General features: G+C 40.8%; 2 protein-coding genes across 4 annotated transcripts in view; one reads left to right on the top strand and one right to left on the bottom strand.

Annotated features, from left to right (window-relative positions):
- kiaa0825 (KIAA0825 ortholog) overlaps positions 1 to 10,788 on the bottom strand; it is a 109,580-nt gene extending 98,792 nt beyond the window's left edge. The window contains 2 exon segments of the mRNA XM_068704135.1: positions 6,670 to 6,806; positions 10,435 to 10,788. Of these exon segments, the coding sequence (XP_068560236.1) occupies positions 6,670 to 6,800 (131 nt within the window). The 5' untranslated portion in view covers positions 6,801 to 6,806; positions 10,435 to 10,788.
- A 346-nt stretch (positions 10,789 to 11,134) lies between these two features.
- slf1 (SMC5-SMC6 complex localization factor 1) overlaps positions 11,135 to 15,557 on the top strand; it is a 29,999-nt gene continuing 25,576 nt past the window's right edge. Inside the window, exons 1-10 of one of the 3 annotated variants that reach the window (XM_068704122.1) lie at positions 11,135 to 11,335; positions 11,699 to 11,810; positions 12,579 to 12,657; positions 12,827 to 13,052; positions 13,163 to 13,316; positions 13,565 to 13,693; positions 13,830 to 13,895; positions 14,402 to 14,548; positions 14,758 to 14,927; positions 15,132 to 15,266. In XM_068704122.1, the coding sequence (XP_068560223.1) occupies positions 11,700 to 11,810; positions 12,579 to 12,657; positions 12,827 to 13,052; positions 13,163 to 13,316; positions 13,565 to 13,693; positions 13,830 to 13,895; positions 14,402 to 14,548; positions 14,758 to 14,927; positions 15,132 to 15,266 (1,217 nt within the window). In that variant the 5' untranslated portion in view covers positions 11,135 to 11,335; position 11,699. The remainder of the gene's footprint in view (positions 11,336 to 11,698; positions 11,811 to 12,578; positions 12,658 to 12,826; positions 13,053 to 13,162; positions 13,317 to 13,564; positions 13,694 to 13,829; positions 13,896 to 14,401; positions 14,549 to 14,757; positions 14,928 to 15,131; positions 15,267 to 15,557) is intronic. The other 2 variants (XM_068704124.1, XM_068704123.1) reach the window with 2 other exon arrangements.

The raw sequence follows: 15,557 nt of genomic DNA on the forward strand, positions 1-15,557 counted from the left end.
AATAACCGTTCAATCTGACACACTTTCGTTTCAGAGGGGAAAAACGCAAGGGGAATAAAATGTTATAGACTGTTACAAACCGCTATCCTCTAGGTTGAACACTGCCTAATGCTATCATTCTCTCTCTCTCTTTAACCATCTCTCTCACTTTCTCTTCTTCTTTAGGCAGGCCAGATGATGCATCTCACTTTACTCTCTTGCCACCAACTTGCTGACTAACAGACACCTTGCCTACAAGGTGGGTATGTTTTGGAGTGAACTTTCAAACCTCTCATTAAAATAGGCCTTATCGTGTTTTGTTTTTTTACCCTGTTTGAGTGGGTTTCTGTTCATGTTCCTGCTTTTTCTTGTGAACATTGTATGGGAAAGATATTGCCTCAACTTGTGACAGACTGTTAGAGTGCAGCAACTCTTAGCTATGCTTGCCCAAAGCAAACTAGCTGTAAAACACGGCTTCAGCAAGGTCAAATCATAGCCAGCATGGCTCAGGATTGCTGATGGCACTGTGTGTAAAATTAATAGACATCACTTTAAACAACACAAAAGACTGTTTAGATATTGGTTTGTTTGTGTGACCTCTGACTTTGCTTTCACTAAGGAGAATATAGCATTGACTTCCCTAGACAATTTACTTCTGGATACAGTTTACACAAAACAACACTTTCCATTTTTTTAAATCACTCAGGGCAGGCAAAATACAAAGAGAAGAAACATACATTTAAGAAAAAAATGCAATTGTAAGAAATGTTCCAAATTGAATTTTTAGCATAGATTTCTGTCATGTCTTGCAATGAAACCCTGCTGTAGATTAAATGACAGAACAAAGCATTGTATGTGTGTTTATAGTACGTCATAAACAAGGACGTTCGTTCTGGGCTCCACCCCAGGACTTCACATAGACAGCAGGTTTCAAATGGGCTTCCATCTGTACAGCTCAGTTTCCACCTACCCTCTGAAGTTCATTAAAGCTAGGATGGGTGATGGATTTTAGAAGCATTTTTTGTTATATTTGTTGAAATTCAATCAATAAATCAAGTGCTCTAAAAAAAACAATACAGTATATATGGCTGTCGTAAGACTGTAATAAGCCCATCCAATCATTACATATGACATGTCTACCTGCCTTCCTGCATGACGCACACTCTGCCAGTGCACATATGGCATGTCACCGTAGTCTTCCAAAAGCAGCTAGCTTGACAGTTATGAGTACCAACAATAGCCATGTTCATTGTTTACGTTCATTATGATACTTTTGGTGGAGTGGCTTTGGAAGGAGGCCTGAAGGGAAGGGCTGTTAGTGTTGCAGACTTGGCAACTTTTTCACTAGCTTTAGCGACTTTTGGAGCTAGTGATGTTAGCTACTTTAGTTGGAAAATAGTTGGCAACACAATTGGATAATTTTTGGAATCTAGCTCTCTCTTGCTGATTTCTCCAATGTGGGAGAAAGCCATCCAAACTGGGTGGCTTTTCTATTTTTATTCAGCTTGATAACAGAATTGAGATTTTTAATGTCAGATTAAGCTTCCTAGAACATCCACCTTTATAGGGACTGGGACTCCACAAGGCATTTCAAGCAGTCTCTGAGACTCAATATTGCCAATTGTGGACCCAAGAGATTGTTGACTTGAAAGCCATAGAAAGCTATAGACTAAGACAGAAAGGAGGGAAGAATGAATGGCTTCTGGGCTTCATTCTCTAGTTCCACTCCCCATCATCTCACTCTTGCCTTCACTCAACAAAACAATGTACTCTAATGGCTACAGCAACAGCACTTGCCTCTGCAGAACCATTCTCAGGCCTTCCCTCCACAGTTCGTCTCTCTCCATTTCCCCTCTTTCTTTTCTCTCTCCTCAACACTCTTACTTTCCTAATTTTCTTTTCCTTACTCTCGCCTTTCAATTACCCCTCCTTAGGGCCTTATGCTGTAAGTTATAAAGTCAATGTGGATGGTCTGTGTCAAGAAGTCCATCCAGCTCTCTACAATGTTGCGACCTTTTGCCCGCTGGTGTAAAAGCTACCTGCAGCCTAATCAACTTGGCAGGATTAGCTCCGAACCTGATGACTTCCACTGCCAGCAGCTCAGACACCAAGGAAAAAGACAGAAAGCGAATGAGAGAAGAGGAAGGCAAAAATGGGTAGAAAACAGGGGAGTCACAGAAAATAAAACCATTCAACTATCTGAGTTAAGATGACAATGGACAAACCTGTAATGGCAAAAACGCCGGAGCACAACTCAACAAAAGACCCGGAGAATGAGGAAAGAAGCAGAAGAAACTGGGAGGAAAGGATTCTTTAGGCCTCTTGACAAACATGTCAATCATTTCATCCTAACTGACACACACACACACACACACACACACACACACACACACTTGCACTTTCACTGCTGAAGTGAAATCTAATTGTTTTTCAGATCAGTCTAGCTAGACAGTCGACACCACACCCGCGCTCCCCCCCAACCTTCACCACCGCTAAGAGAGAAAGGGAACAACCGGAGGTCTTTTATTAGATATGATGGCACATTTCACAGCTCCCTGACTTACAGAAACCCAATCCTGCGATTAGTCAGCGCTTTGACGTTATCTTAAGTTCCTTGTCAGAATTAATTTAGTGTGGGTGGGCTGCTGTGGGGCTGTCTGTCTGTCGTGCTCCGCTCGCCTACAGGAGGTAGGGGGTTGGAAGCAACGGGGGCAGGGAGATCCCTTTCAAATAAGCCCCAGCTGTAGTCAGTGCCAAACCAGTCGCCTGAGAACTAAATATCTCCTTCATCAAAGAGCCCCATTCTGCGAGGGGAAAAGCAGTGAATGGGCTTGAATGAACAGGCTGTAAACAGATCCCGTCCTGGCCCAGCCTGTCTCCCACTTAGTGCCCTCAGCCCTCAACCTCCCAGCCACCCAATGATACCGGAGAACCGATACAGCTGATATACTAACTTAACACACGTGTCACGCACAGCTAAACACAAAATCAGCTACATACTGCAAGGACTACAAATCAGTATTTTTGTTCATTGAGAGGGAACCTTGCACGGTATTGTACTGTGGCAGGCTTTCAACTCCACCTGCTTGCACACATGCGCTAAATCCTGATTCTCAGAAGTGCGCACACGCGCACACACACACACACACACACACACACACACACACACAGTATCAAATTTAAAAGTATTGATATTGTACCTTGATCAAGATTGGCTGGCGACTAGTCAGAGCCATTTGCCTTGCCAGTGTGAAACTAGAGGCCTTTCCGCAGTCTCCACGCCTATGCTGACACTTCATTAGAGATCTTTTCCTGGTAGCCCACAGCTCCCCGGCCCCACTCCCCACCCAACCCTGAACCGCGCCACTGTCGCATCTGATGAAAACTAATGGATTACAGCATTTCAATTTAGGGGAGCCAGCTCCGTTGTCAGCCTATCTTAATCTCCTTCAATTAGGGTGCGGCTCGTAGGCAAATCTCTGACATCTGAGAACTGGGAGCAGGCCAGTCACTCCGACCGCCAAACAGGTTGAAGTCCTTCCCGGGTGTGGGCAACTTTGTCTCCTCCATCTCTCAGTTTCCCTTTCCTCTCCTCCACTTCCGTAATTTGTCCCATTCACTGATAAGTCAATTAGGCAGCAGGTGAGTGAGCTGTGGATGTGTGTGTGGCTATATATATGGCTGCAGCCCACCCTGGTCGAGGCGAAAAAGAGGCCTTGCAAGATTGTGTTTGACTGGATGTGTCCCGACAGTAAAAGGGCTGTCCTGGAGTAGTCTGGGAGGAAGTTAGCTGCAGCCTGACAGACACTGACCACTGGTCCCCCGTGGCGAGAGGAGGATTGCCTTATTTTTAGACTCATTCTCCATTATCTGGATGCTTTGTTCTCATAATGGTTATCCCACTCCCATCTGCAGGAACACAAAATAACCCTTTAATGCTTAGAAAGCAGAAAAATGGCCCGGCCTTCTGTAATAAGCCTTGAATTACCTACCCAAGGGTTTTCGTTTCAAGATGTGGAATCTTCAATTATTATGTTCCCATTTAGAAGGAGGAAGGAAAGAAAGAGAGAGAAGGGGGGGGGGGGGGCAGAGAGAGAGAGAGAGAGAGAGAGAGAGAGAGAGAGAGAGAGAGAGAGAGACAGGCAGAGAGAGAGAGAGAGAGAGGAAGGGATGAGACCCAGACACTAATGGTGCCAGAGTGAGGCTTTGTTCACTTGCCACATTTAGCCTGTCCTTCATCATATGCCCTCAGCATCCCAACGCCACAAACAATAAAAGACCTGAAATATAGATCTCCCACCCTCCCCATGTCTCTCTCTTTATCAGTCTATTTGTGCTCTCCAACTATTCCTGTCTGCTATCATTGACAGACGTCTATATTTCAGTCTTCAGTGACAGTGCACAGGTAGAAAATAAAATAATAAAAAATGTTGCTGCACTGTATTTTCTTCTATGACACATAATGAGAATATTCATTATTCCATTGTAATTAATGAAATTGAACGAGCAAGAACAGAATTTAAGTTTGTATTATCAAATACTTGACCATGGAACATTGTAAGATGATTCTTAAAGTGTAATCATGGCCTCTTTATAAATCATAATACACTTACCTCAAATCAGCTCAACCATGAACTACAAACTACATTTACAGACACATTACATACAGGGTATTGTGAGAGATCAGTTTAAGGCTACACTGCAAGTTCAGCTGTTGAGACCGACTTAATTATTTTAATTTCGGAGTCTGTTGTAATCAGACTTTGGATTTGATAATCTTTCATTTCATTCCTTCACACTGCTGCCAGAGTGACACATTACCTGGCGTAGGTCAGTGAGAATTTTGCCAACAAAGTTTTGACGATTAGCCAAAGTATTCATTGACTTCCTTTTATTTCATGACTAAATTGTAACAACATAAATGATGTTCATTATGCCCTGTCGAGTAAAGACGAGACAAAAGAGTTGGCTCTGTTCAGGGGATAACCTATATACAGTAGTCATCTCAAAGCAATGGTTGTTTTCCTTTTAACCAATTATTTAAGTGCAAGTACAAATTCTCACTGTGTTAGCAATTAGCTTGCCTTGCGCCATTAACATTTTTTCTAATTGAAAATGAGCATTGCAACAAACAGCAGAGAAGAGCATGTTAAAGATGTAGCAACATATACATCCTGCATACCCTTGTTCAATTATTTCCAAATTTGGGATTAATAAAGTACATCCATATTTCCCCAAACCTTCACCTATCTTTACCCACATAATGGGAAGAAGCTTGGCCTAAGCTAAAAAAAAAAAAAAAAAACTCCATTCCAACTCCAAAAAAACAGGCAGCACGCTCCAGGTCTTTAAAAAATGAAGCCATTGCGACTTGATGACTAAACACATAGTTCAAGGTATGCGTACTTCTCATTGGAATTTTTTAACATGAAACGGTCTGAGATAATTATGACTGAAACATTGACTAAAATTAGGAACAATTCAAAATGTCTTCCACTGACTAAATCTTTACAGAAGCACATTTAAAAAAAAACTAGAATGTGACTTAAACCAACTACAGTTACTAATTAGCAAATAATACTCAAACTAATTTTAAAATTATTGTCAAAATTAACACTTACAGACCATTTAAGGTTTGTTAGACATCTGTGTTTCGGATCAGGATCTTTTTTCTGCCATATTTCTAAAGGGTTGTGTGGACGAAGTTTCTCTTTATCATTTTACTCCAACTAAGGAAACCAGACATAGCTGACAGCTGAAATTTCTTTCAGTTGAAAGAAATCTCTTTATTTTAAATTAAAAGTTTTAATATTGATATGTTTTTGAAAACATGCAGGCATTTTCATACGTAAGTACATCAATTCTACATTCACTCTTGGAATGAGTCTGAAATATGTATTTAAAAAAACTATGATGAAGGCACGTCAAGTGTGATTGGTAAATTGGACATTCAGAAGGTTGACATGATTGAACTTTTAGGAGTGATACGGAGGAAGATAGAGTGACAGGGAGAGAAAGAGAAAAGTAAAACAGAATATGGATGCAGCCTTTCAGCTTTTAATCATGATTTCATATTTCTACCTCTGCAACACTAATCATATTTCTGTCAGTGTAAACAATATTATCTGTGTTTTTTCTAGGTTTGTCATGGAGGTTTCTTCTCTCTCTAAAATTATTTGCATTCCTGCAAGTATCTACACATAGTCAGCCAAAGGAAATCTGAGCATATTTGTACAATATGAACAACAACTTGTGAACATTTCCTGAGAATAATATAATCCATCAAAGTAAACATGAAGCATTAATTATGTTTTGGCGGAGTAACTGTTTAACATTTATGTAATTTTGCCAGTGCTGTGTTCTCATTCTAAATTGCACATTATGAAGTGCTTCTCTTCCTGTCATTTACCTGAGATTCACAGAAAGAAATGGAAGGCCCCATCAGGAAATAAAACGTTACTCTCTCATCCACGTCTTCTTATTTGGGGTGTATTTTTCAGATGGGACTGTACTTAATTTTAACTTGGCTTTGACATACTATAGTTTAAATTTTTAAAGTGAAGTAAAAGTGATTGGGGGGGACAAGTGAAAGTCAAATCAAGGTGATAAAACTGTGAAGGACAGAACTATTCTAATTTAAGCTAAAAGGGTTCAAGAGGGCAATTTAATGCTTTTGCTACTCTGACTGACCTGTTGGCATTGAGATTGAGTTTCTCCTCTGTGTCTTTTAGGAGTTGTTCAAAGTCCAGCTCACTGGAAAGCCCTGGAACCGGCAGCTCCACAAAGGCATGGTCTTCAGGAAAATCCCCAGGCCACTCCATACTGCTCTGCAGGGAAAAGAGAGAGACGACCCTACTGTATAACTTCACCAACACTCGACATGACATGTACCAGTTCATAAAGCAGAATAATGAGAAAGACAGCGAGGGTGTCAGGATTAAATCAACAATTTAGGCTGACACCAAATAACAGAGATCTGGAGTGTATTATCACAGCTGTCTGTCAAGAAACTGAACATGCAGGGTAATTCTGTACACACACACACACACACACACACACACACACACACACACACACACGCACACACAGTCATGTGGACTAGAATAATTTGAAATTTCCTCAAACAGTAGTCTTATTAGGAGGCACAAATCAATTGGACCTGAAACACCTGAAACAAAAGGAAGCTTATCATCAACAAAAACAGTTTCTTCCAGTTCCCCTCCTCTTCCCTCAAATAATCATTTGCTGTAGGAGGACCCCTGATCAAAATGCATTGCCTCAGCCTCTAACCATTTCCACCTACTGACACTACAGTGAGTTAACAAAGAAAGAAAAAAAAACAGACTTAATAAATAAACAATGAGGTGAGATGCTCTTCAGTTGAGGCTTTAAATAAACAACTCATCTCCTTACATCTCTGCCACAACTGAGGGCCCCCCCCCCCCCCCCCCCCCCCTGTGGTGCTTAACGCTCATGCTAACAGCCAATCCCATGCCGGTGCCGTGTTGCTGGGTCTCATATCAACATTGTCATCAACGCGAGTCAAGTGGAAGGTAATGGAGAGTGTCTGTGTCAATTTGGCTTTCTCACACTCCGCCTCTCGCCCCTTCCTCGTCATCTGCTCTGATTTTAATAATCCCTGTCAAACTCCAAACAGCTCCCCACACTCCGCTCTGCTTCTTCGCTGCTGCATACAGTCGATGCCACTCTCCCTGACAGGGCAGACAGGAAGCTCAACATTCATTTAGCCTGCACAAAGGGAGGCCTGTCCAGCTGGACAAATATTATTTTCCTCCGCTGACAGCCTCACCAGTTAAGCTTGTCCTTTATTATTTCTCCTTCTCTTCTTCTCTCTTACTGTTTCCCCTCATCATCATGCTCCCTCTGCGCCACTGTCTGAGCAAGGGTCCATACTCAGCCATCGCTAAAAGGGAATACAATTTAAAATCCATGGATTAGGAACTCAACATTGTAATTATTTGGGCTGAGCAAGACAGTGTATGCGTGTGTGTGTGTGTGTGTGTGTGTGTGTGTGTGTGTGTGTGTGTGTTTGTGTGATTTGTAATGCTATCTGTGTGTGTGTGTGTGTGTGTGTGTGTGTGTGTGTGTGTGTGTGTGTGTGTGTGTGTTGTGTGTGTAGTGCATGAAAGACAGACAGACAGATGGACAGAAGGTCCGAATGTGTACACTGTACTGTATGTCTGCTGGGTGTCTACCTCCTGGTCTACCAACATATCATCTGTTACCTTGAGCATGAGTGTGTACACGTAAGTGAGTGTGTGTCAGGATTCTCCAAGCAGCACACAGGGCCTCATTAGTACTATACTTTAAATCTTCCGGTCTCCATTGTCTTGTCATTAGCTCTTTACAAAGCAGATGTTGGCGGAGCCCCTGTGTGTTTCACAGTGTTGCAACAGGGACAACTGGGCCAGGCGCTGAGACACTGCCTTTCTGAGACATCCACTCCACAGCTATTAGAACAGGGAAAGAAACAGCCGCTTACATACACACACACACACACACACACACACACACCACTGTCTTATCTCTCTTGCCACTACCTGTCTACCCCAGCTAGGCTAACACACAGGCCCATTTACAGTAATGAGTTTGTCCTGAAATATTTAGCAGCACGTCCCACAGGCCGTCGCTTTAAAGCCACTTAGAGCATGTCAAGTTAAAGTCAACATTATTTTAAAGGGGGGCACCTAACAGTCTGCTGTAAAGGAAACATAATAAATTAAATAGGTGCATATTCTAAGATCACAATACTGCTGAGAACTACTCACTTCTCATACATGCCCAGGGGGAGCATGGCTTCACAGTTACTGTGCAACCATGTGGTCCTGCTACACTGTACTGCCTTTGAATGATTGTCTTTTTTACAATAAGTCCTGTCTTCTTAGTGATGGGCTTTAATCTCATCATATTTAATATTGTGATAGTTCTGCTCAATTTAGGAGGCACAAATCTGGTTAAAATATATTGGACACTTTTTGTCTTTACTATAGGGAAATATGTGTACATAATATCTTCTTAAAATATGTTGTGTAATAAGACTGTTCGGAAATTGTGGTGCAACAGCTCGCCATCATCATAATAAATGCCCCTGTGATTAGCCTACACTGAGGGAATGAATAAAACATGACTTAATCCTGATATGACTTGTCATTGCTGTTTTGTGGAACAATCATCATCATTCAACAGTATTAAAGTACCCTGAACAATGAGTCCATTACATTAACATTAATATTGAAATACAAGACAATATTGTCACAGTGGAGCAGCTCATATTGTGTAGCTTATAGCATCCCAACTGCCATGAAGTTAAATACTCCTGTCCTAAACATGCATTTATTGTAAGAGAATTGACATAAACATTAAGGTTTTATTGGTTTTATAACTGCACGGGTGACAAAGAATCTGCCAAGTAGAAAGTAAATCTATCAATACAAACAATTATTTGTATTATCAATACCTTTAATAAGTGATCAATCTTTTAGTTCGTAAAATGTCAGATTATAGTGATAAATACCCAATTCACCAAACCAAATCGTCTAACTTCTTGTCTTGTACTTATGATTAATCAATGAATAATTCATTGATTATCAAAATGGTTGTTGATTAAGTTTGTAAAGTGGCTGATAAATGATCATTTCAAATCATTTAATTTACAGGGCTTATAATGCATTATATTTTCATGTAATTACATTATATTTTAGTATCATAACATTATTAACAATATAAGTGGATAGGTGACAGCAACACATCCCTGAGAGTCGAGGTCTTGAGTTACTTGCTGTGTTTGATCATGTGACCTAACTTAGTGAGACACATCCAGGCCTTCTGGATCCTATTTTTGATTAACTGATTAATCATTTCATCCACAGAGCATCAAAAACAATAAAAAAAAAAATGCCCATCACAATTTATACAACCATCAGTTAAAATGTAATGTTCATGTTTTGTTTTCAAACAATAGCATACAAGCAAAACGTATTAAGTTGACAAACCAATCAGAGAAAAGTGACAGATCATCACATGTGAAAAGCTGTGCCCAGCAAATGTTTGGTGTTTTTGTTTCACTTGTGCCTGATTATCAAAACTTGATTTTGACTATTGATCAAAAACTTGATAACATTGCTCATTTGATAATATTCTACGCTCATAGTTTTATCCAATACGTTCTGGTGTTAACATTAAACATCTGTTGGTAGATATAAGCAGCATGTCAGTGAGAGAGACATACTTGTTGCTGTTGACTTTGAATTGCTTGTTGTGGTATTTGGCCATGTGACACATACAGATCTGTGTCTCTGCATAACAAATAAGAGTCACTGTAATTGCTGGTTTTAGAAGATTATCTGTAACTTCTTTTCTTTTTTTAAATGTGGTGGATTCACATGGCACCTGTGTAACATAAACATCTGCATTGATCCAACATGTGTTCCTTACCTTTAATACGCTCCTTTATATTCGCTCTCGTTTAAATGCCAATCAGTTACATGTAACGGTAGGGACAAAAACGACTAGCTTCATTTACGGTCACTTATTGTTGACATTTGTCTAAGCTATACGCAACATGTAGCTATAACAAAACTGTAAACCGAGAAAACTGAACAGCAAACATGCCACAACGTAGGTTAACGTAGATATAATTAAATTACTGTGATGGGAAGCTTATCTTTCACTGTCACGTAACGTAACGTACCGTTTTAGCAAACAGCCGTGCGGCTTCATTAACAGCCTCTCTGACACAATCAAGTTATTGTTATCGATCGATCAAACATGCCTGTTATTCAACCGCTACAGTGTTATACGCATGATATCCAGTTATTGTGGCTATTTCCGGGGACAGAGAGCGTCCGTGACAACAACCTGGAAGTAGCTCAATACAAACTTCCGCTAGATGGACTAGTCCAACTGACAAACCAAATGGGGGAGGTTCCTGTATAGTGGCGGGAATATACGTAAATTTTACTTACATTTGACATTATATACCTAAGACATATAAGCCATATTTTATTACATAATTTTACTCTAAGATACAGTCATTTTAACGTTGCTAATTCGTACAAACCATAATACTATATGCATAGTCTCCCCTCTCCAAAATAGTTAGCTATGCCGTGAATCTGTCAACACATGACGGTCGGGCGGTGAATTTGCCTCATGAGCTGGTCTATCGCACTTTTATTAACACTACTGAGCAAAGTCGTTGTAAAGTTGATCATATTTTTGGAAGAAGCAGCCAATCGCTGATACAAAACTCTGCTCACGACATTGGATGTCGGGTGTCACAGTTTTGGCGCGCCTGTGTACATACTGTGAGTGTTCATCAGTGGAATGAGGAAAGGTACCATCAACCAGCTGTGTTTTGACTGTACATTGTATACTGGTGATTTTTTGGTAATTTAATCAACCCTGACACTGTAAAGGTACAAGTCTGTCAAAATCTATTCATATAGGACAAAGTCTTAATAGACCCATATTAGGTTTGTGTTCAAGTAACTTCCCGGTGAAATGCCTAATATATCACCATACGTCATTGAGTTCAGGCAATATGAAGGGTCCCCTTCCTGTCTCTCTAATAGTGTTAACTTGCAGAAAATCCAAAAACAAGAATTGCAGCAATATGTTCTCCAGTGAATGTAGTGTAATTAATGTACATGCTGCAGATTTTCGCCTCATTTTGTCTCATCTTCGTTCTCGTCGTCAGGATGGCGAGCTGCACGCACGTTTTCCAGATCTCTGGGATCAAGACCCGAGATAAGAAGAGAGTTTTGGTCCAGATAATCCAGCAGCTGGGTGGAAAATACATTGGAGGCTCAGTGAGTTTTGTATAACTAAGGCTGTAAAATAGTTTGGCAAAAGGCCTTCAATCCAACTGAACTGAATCCAAGGAGTATTCTGTCAATCCATTGAATGAATGACTTGTCTAACCACAGTCAGACATTAGGCCATTCTATTAGTCTGAATCCTCCTGTGTATTCAGATGGCAGTGGTGCTGAACTGCATTCATTTACATGGACAGTATTGTATGCATCATCCGTTAACTGCCACGTGTAGCTAGAATTAGGAACATACTGTGGTTTTTTGTTTTTTGTCTTCTGGGTAAACATGCAGAAAAATTCTCTGAAATGCCTCTGGTTCTTTCCTGTCAATGTTTGCACACTGTAGGTGTGTTCACACTGGCAAAGATGTGCTTCATACTTTAGTATGATGAACTGCTGTAGTTTTTTACAACTTTTATGGTAGTGATTTAAATACCTACTGATGAATTATTACATAGCGTTAATCCATATATTTGTGTGTGTATATTGTATGTATGTATGTATGTATGTAATGTATAAATTGTTTAAATATCCACTTCTCTGTAGTAGGTTACGTCCTGCTATTGCAGTGTTAGTCACACAGGATTAGGAGACAGTTTGATATTATTATTAATCCATTTATGTCATGATGATCACACTGTTGTTTTAAAGCCCCACCTACAGGAATATCTTTGATCTATTACATCTAAAGAACTAGGTCTGGTCGTCTGCCATTTGTTGTTGTCTGTTACATGTCATTAGACTGATTCAGTGATCATCTTCTAGGTCTACCAGCAGGCCTCCACCCATCTCATAATCCCTCAGGTTTTGTCCAGCGAGAAGTTTTTGGCAGCCTGCGCTGCAGGTCAGTCACTCTGATTATTATTAATGCTGAAAAATAATTCATATCTGATCACCCTGACTATATCAATTCTGCTTGTCTAACCAAACTACTTCCAATGCCTCACTGCAGCTCTCATTTTTTGAAGTCTCAAGATTGACACAGCACCACTGTTCTCTCATTCCCCTACCAGGAAAGTGGGTTGTGACTCCAGAATATGTGCTGGACAGTTTTAAGAATGGTTCCTGGCTCACAGAGGGACCCTATGAAATTGCCATTTCCACAGGTGTGGCGTCTTCCGTTTACCCTGTCAGGCAGTGGAGGGAGAAGGTGGCCAGTGGGAGGGTTACCGGGGCCTTCCAGGGCTGGAGGGTTCTCCTGATGGTCCAAGAGCCCACCCGCAGGGCCATGTTCAAACGGTAAGGTGTTACACAAACATACTTTAACGCAAATCACAACAACCAATCCGTGTATGAATAAAATGTTGCAGAGTATGATGCTAGATGAGTCCTACTTTAATATTTCCCAGGCTCCTGAAAGCAGGCCGGGCCAAAGTATACCACTGCCCTCCTCCCACTCATGCCTCTGTCACTCATGTCATGGCTAAACCCGTCACAGAGGACTCAAAGTCCCACAATGCTCCTTGCTACCCTGTAAGCCACATTGTCCAGCACCTCTTTGGGGTAAGTCAGACTAATTTATGTAAAATATATGGTCTTCATTTATTATCTGGCTTCATCATGTTATACTAATTTAATTTTACCATTCAATCTTTTATATTAAATGTCCTCAGTTTTATTCTCAAGTCTTAAAGGCTTTTATTTGACCTATTACTTTAACGATTTTAAATTAAAGCGTTATTTAAATGTAACAATATTGGCTTGAGAATGTTGTTCAGACGTCTAAAACTGCCGTTTTCTTTCTTTGGCAGAGCAATTGTGTGGATATGATGTTCAACATAACTAATGATGAGCCAGCAGAGACAACAAAAGACGGTTTTGTTGATGTGGACTTCTCTAAGCTGGAGACAGAGCTCCGGGACTATGTCATCAAACAGGAGGTGTGTGTGTGTTTGTCTGTGTGTGAAAGCATGTTGCAGAGAAGCTCTTAGTTGGTCTACATTCTGCCAACCTGAATTACCTTTTGTCCCCAGTGTTGTATGTCTTCTCCAATGTTAATGGGGTCTTCTGCTTTAGGGCCGGCCGAGACTGTGCCTCCTTGAATTTCTGGGTTACCATGACCCGTACCGGCCACAGTCCCAGGTAGACAAGCGCACACACCCACCCGTCTCCCCCACCCTTGATCACTGCCATACATCTCTAAAATAACTATGTGTTTCATCAGGAAGATCAGGTCATTCAATTTCCTTTATGTCATACATTTCAATGGAAAGTGACATCTAGAGCAAGGGCGCATCATACTCAGGTCACCAATTTAACCACCACTGTCAGCTGATCTGAGAGTTTTGATTGGCAGGCCTATTAACAATACTCTCCACTGTCCTGTCCATACATTACCCAAGTGGATCTCCATCCGATTGCTATTATAAGTGCTTATGTGTTTCCATTCTGTACTTTCTGAATCCATATGCTCTTTGCCGGTAACAGACAGTCAGAAATGACCTCTGGGAACTTTTGATGCCCATTCACTTCCTATTTCTATTACCCTTCTGCCCTCCTCTCTCTGCCGTCCGTCTCTTTGAGTGCAATGTTTTCTCCTCCTTTCCATATTCCCCTTACGTTTCATCATTGTTCTTTTATTCCACCAGGCTACAGAAACGGACTTCAGCAATGTCGGTAGTATGATAGAGTGTGGTCTCTTCACTGAAGCCTTGGACTCAATCAGAAGTGCTATGTTTCCTGGCCTGCTGCCCCCAGCGCCATACCTGGTCTCCCTCTTAGAATACGCACAACAGGTAAGACCAGAATTACCAGACTGCAGAAATCCCCTTCTGCTGCTGCACCTCAGGGGCTGCATCAAAGTATAACCTGTTTCATTACATTTTTAGAATTTTGGTCGCTTTTTTTATTACCGCCATTAGACTAAAGTGTAATTTATCATTTTTATTGAATATCCAAATATCCAAAGTGCTCAATCTTCAATTGTCTGTTCATTTTGTCACAGGGTAACGCCACATCTGTCTTCCTGAGAAACTTCCAGCAGGTCATGTATAACCTGCTTGTCACCAACCCTCCCTGGCTGGCTCCCAGCACAGTGAAGAAATATTTTGCCCAGGTGTTGCAGTGTCCTCGATGTAAAACGGGCCTGTGGCCTTTTCTAGAGACAGCCATCAGGTAAAGCTCATATCACATGAGATTTCCTGTCAAGTTTTTCTATTTGCATTTGAAATGTTAGGAAACAGATACTTTTCCAACCCTCTTTTCCAATAATATAACTTGCATTAAGTATTAAATATTCATTTGTGACATTTATTGAAAATGTAATACAATCACTTTCTCATATATGTTCTGTTTCTCTATATTTGTGTATTCCTTCAGCTACTGCCTGTCTAGTGAGGTCACTTGTCATCCGCTCCCTGGACCTGCCCTGCCAAGACTGTTACATTTCCATAGTGACCTCCTGGCATTTTTCCTCAAGCTTTTCCAGGGGGAACTCCACTCTGTCACCACCGGGTAACTTTGATATATACAGTGTGGGAGATGGGGCAGGGCTTTTTCTCATATCTGTTCATCAACGAAGCTTTTAATCCTTCCTGCATGGACAGAGTTGTGAAGGGGTTTTTCCCACAAATGGCACACTAACATTAGGTGGAAACGAAATGTTGATTAATGTGCACTGTTCCTGATAAATAAATGAATAAATCCTCAACAAATCATAGCTGAGGATTTGGAACTTATTTTTAAGATTTAGGAACAAGACTTATATTCTTCAGTTTGCACTTGCGTGTATTAATTTGAAAAGCC

The sequence above is a fragment of the Cebidichthys violaceus genome, unplaced genomic scaffold, assembly GCF_023349555.1.
Source record: "Cebidichthys violaceus isolate CVI_PGR_0920_01 unplaced genomic scaffold, fCebVio1.0.p SCAF_9, whole genome shotgun sequence".
Taxonomy (NCBI): domain Eukaryota; kingdom Metazoa; phylum Chordata; class Actinopteri; order Perciformes; family Stichaeidae; genus Cebidichthys; species Cebidichthys violaceus.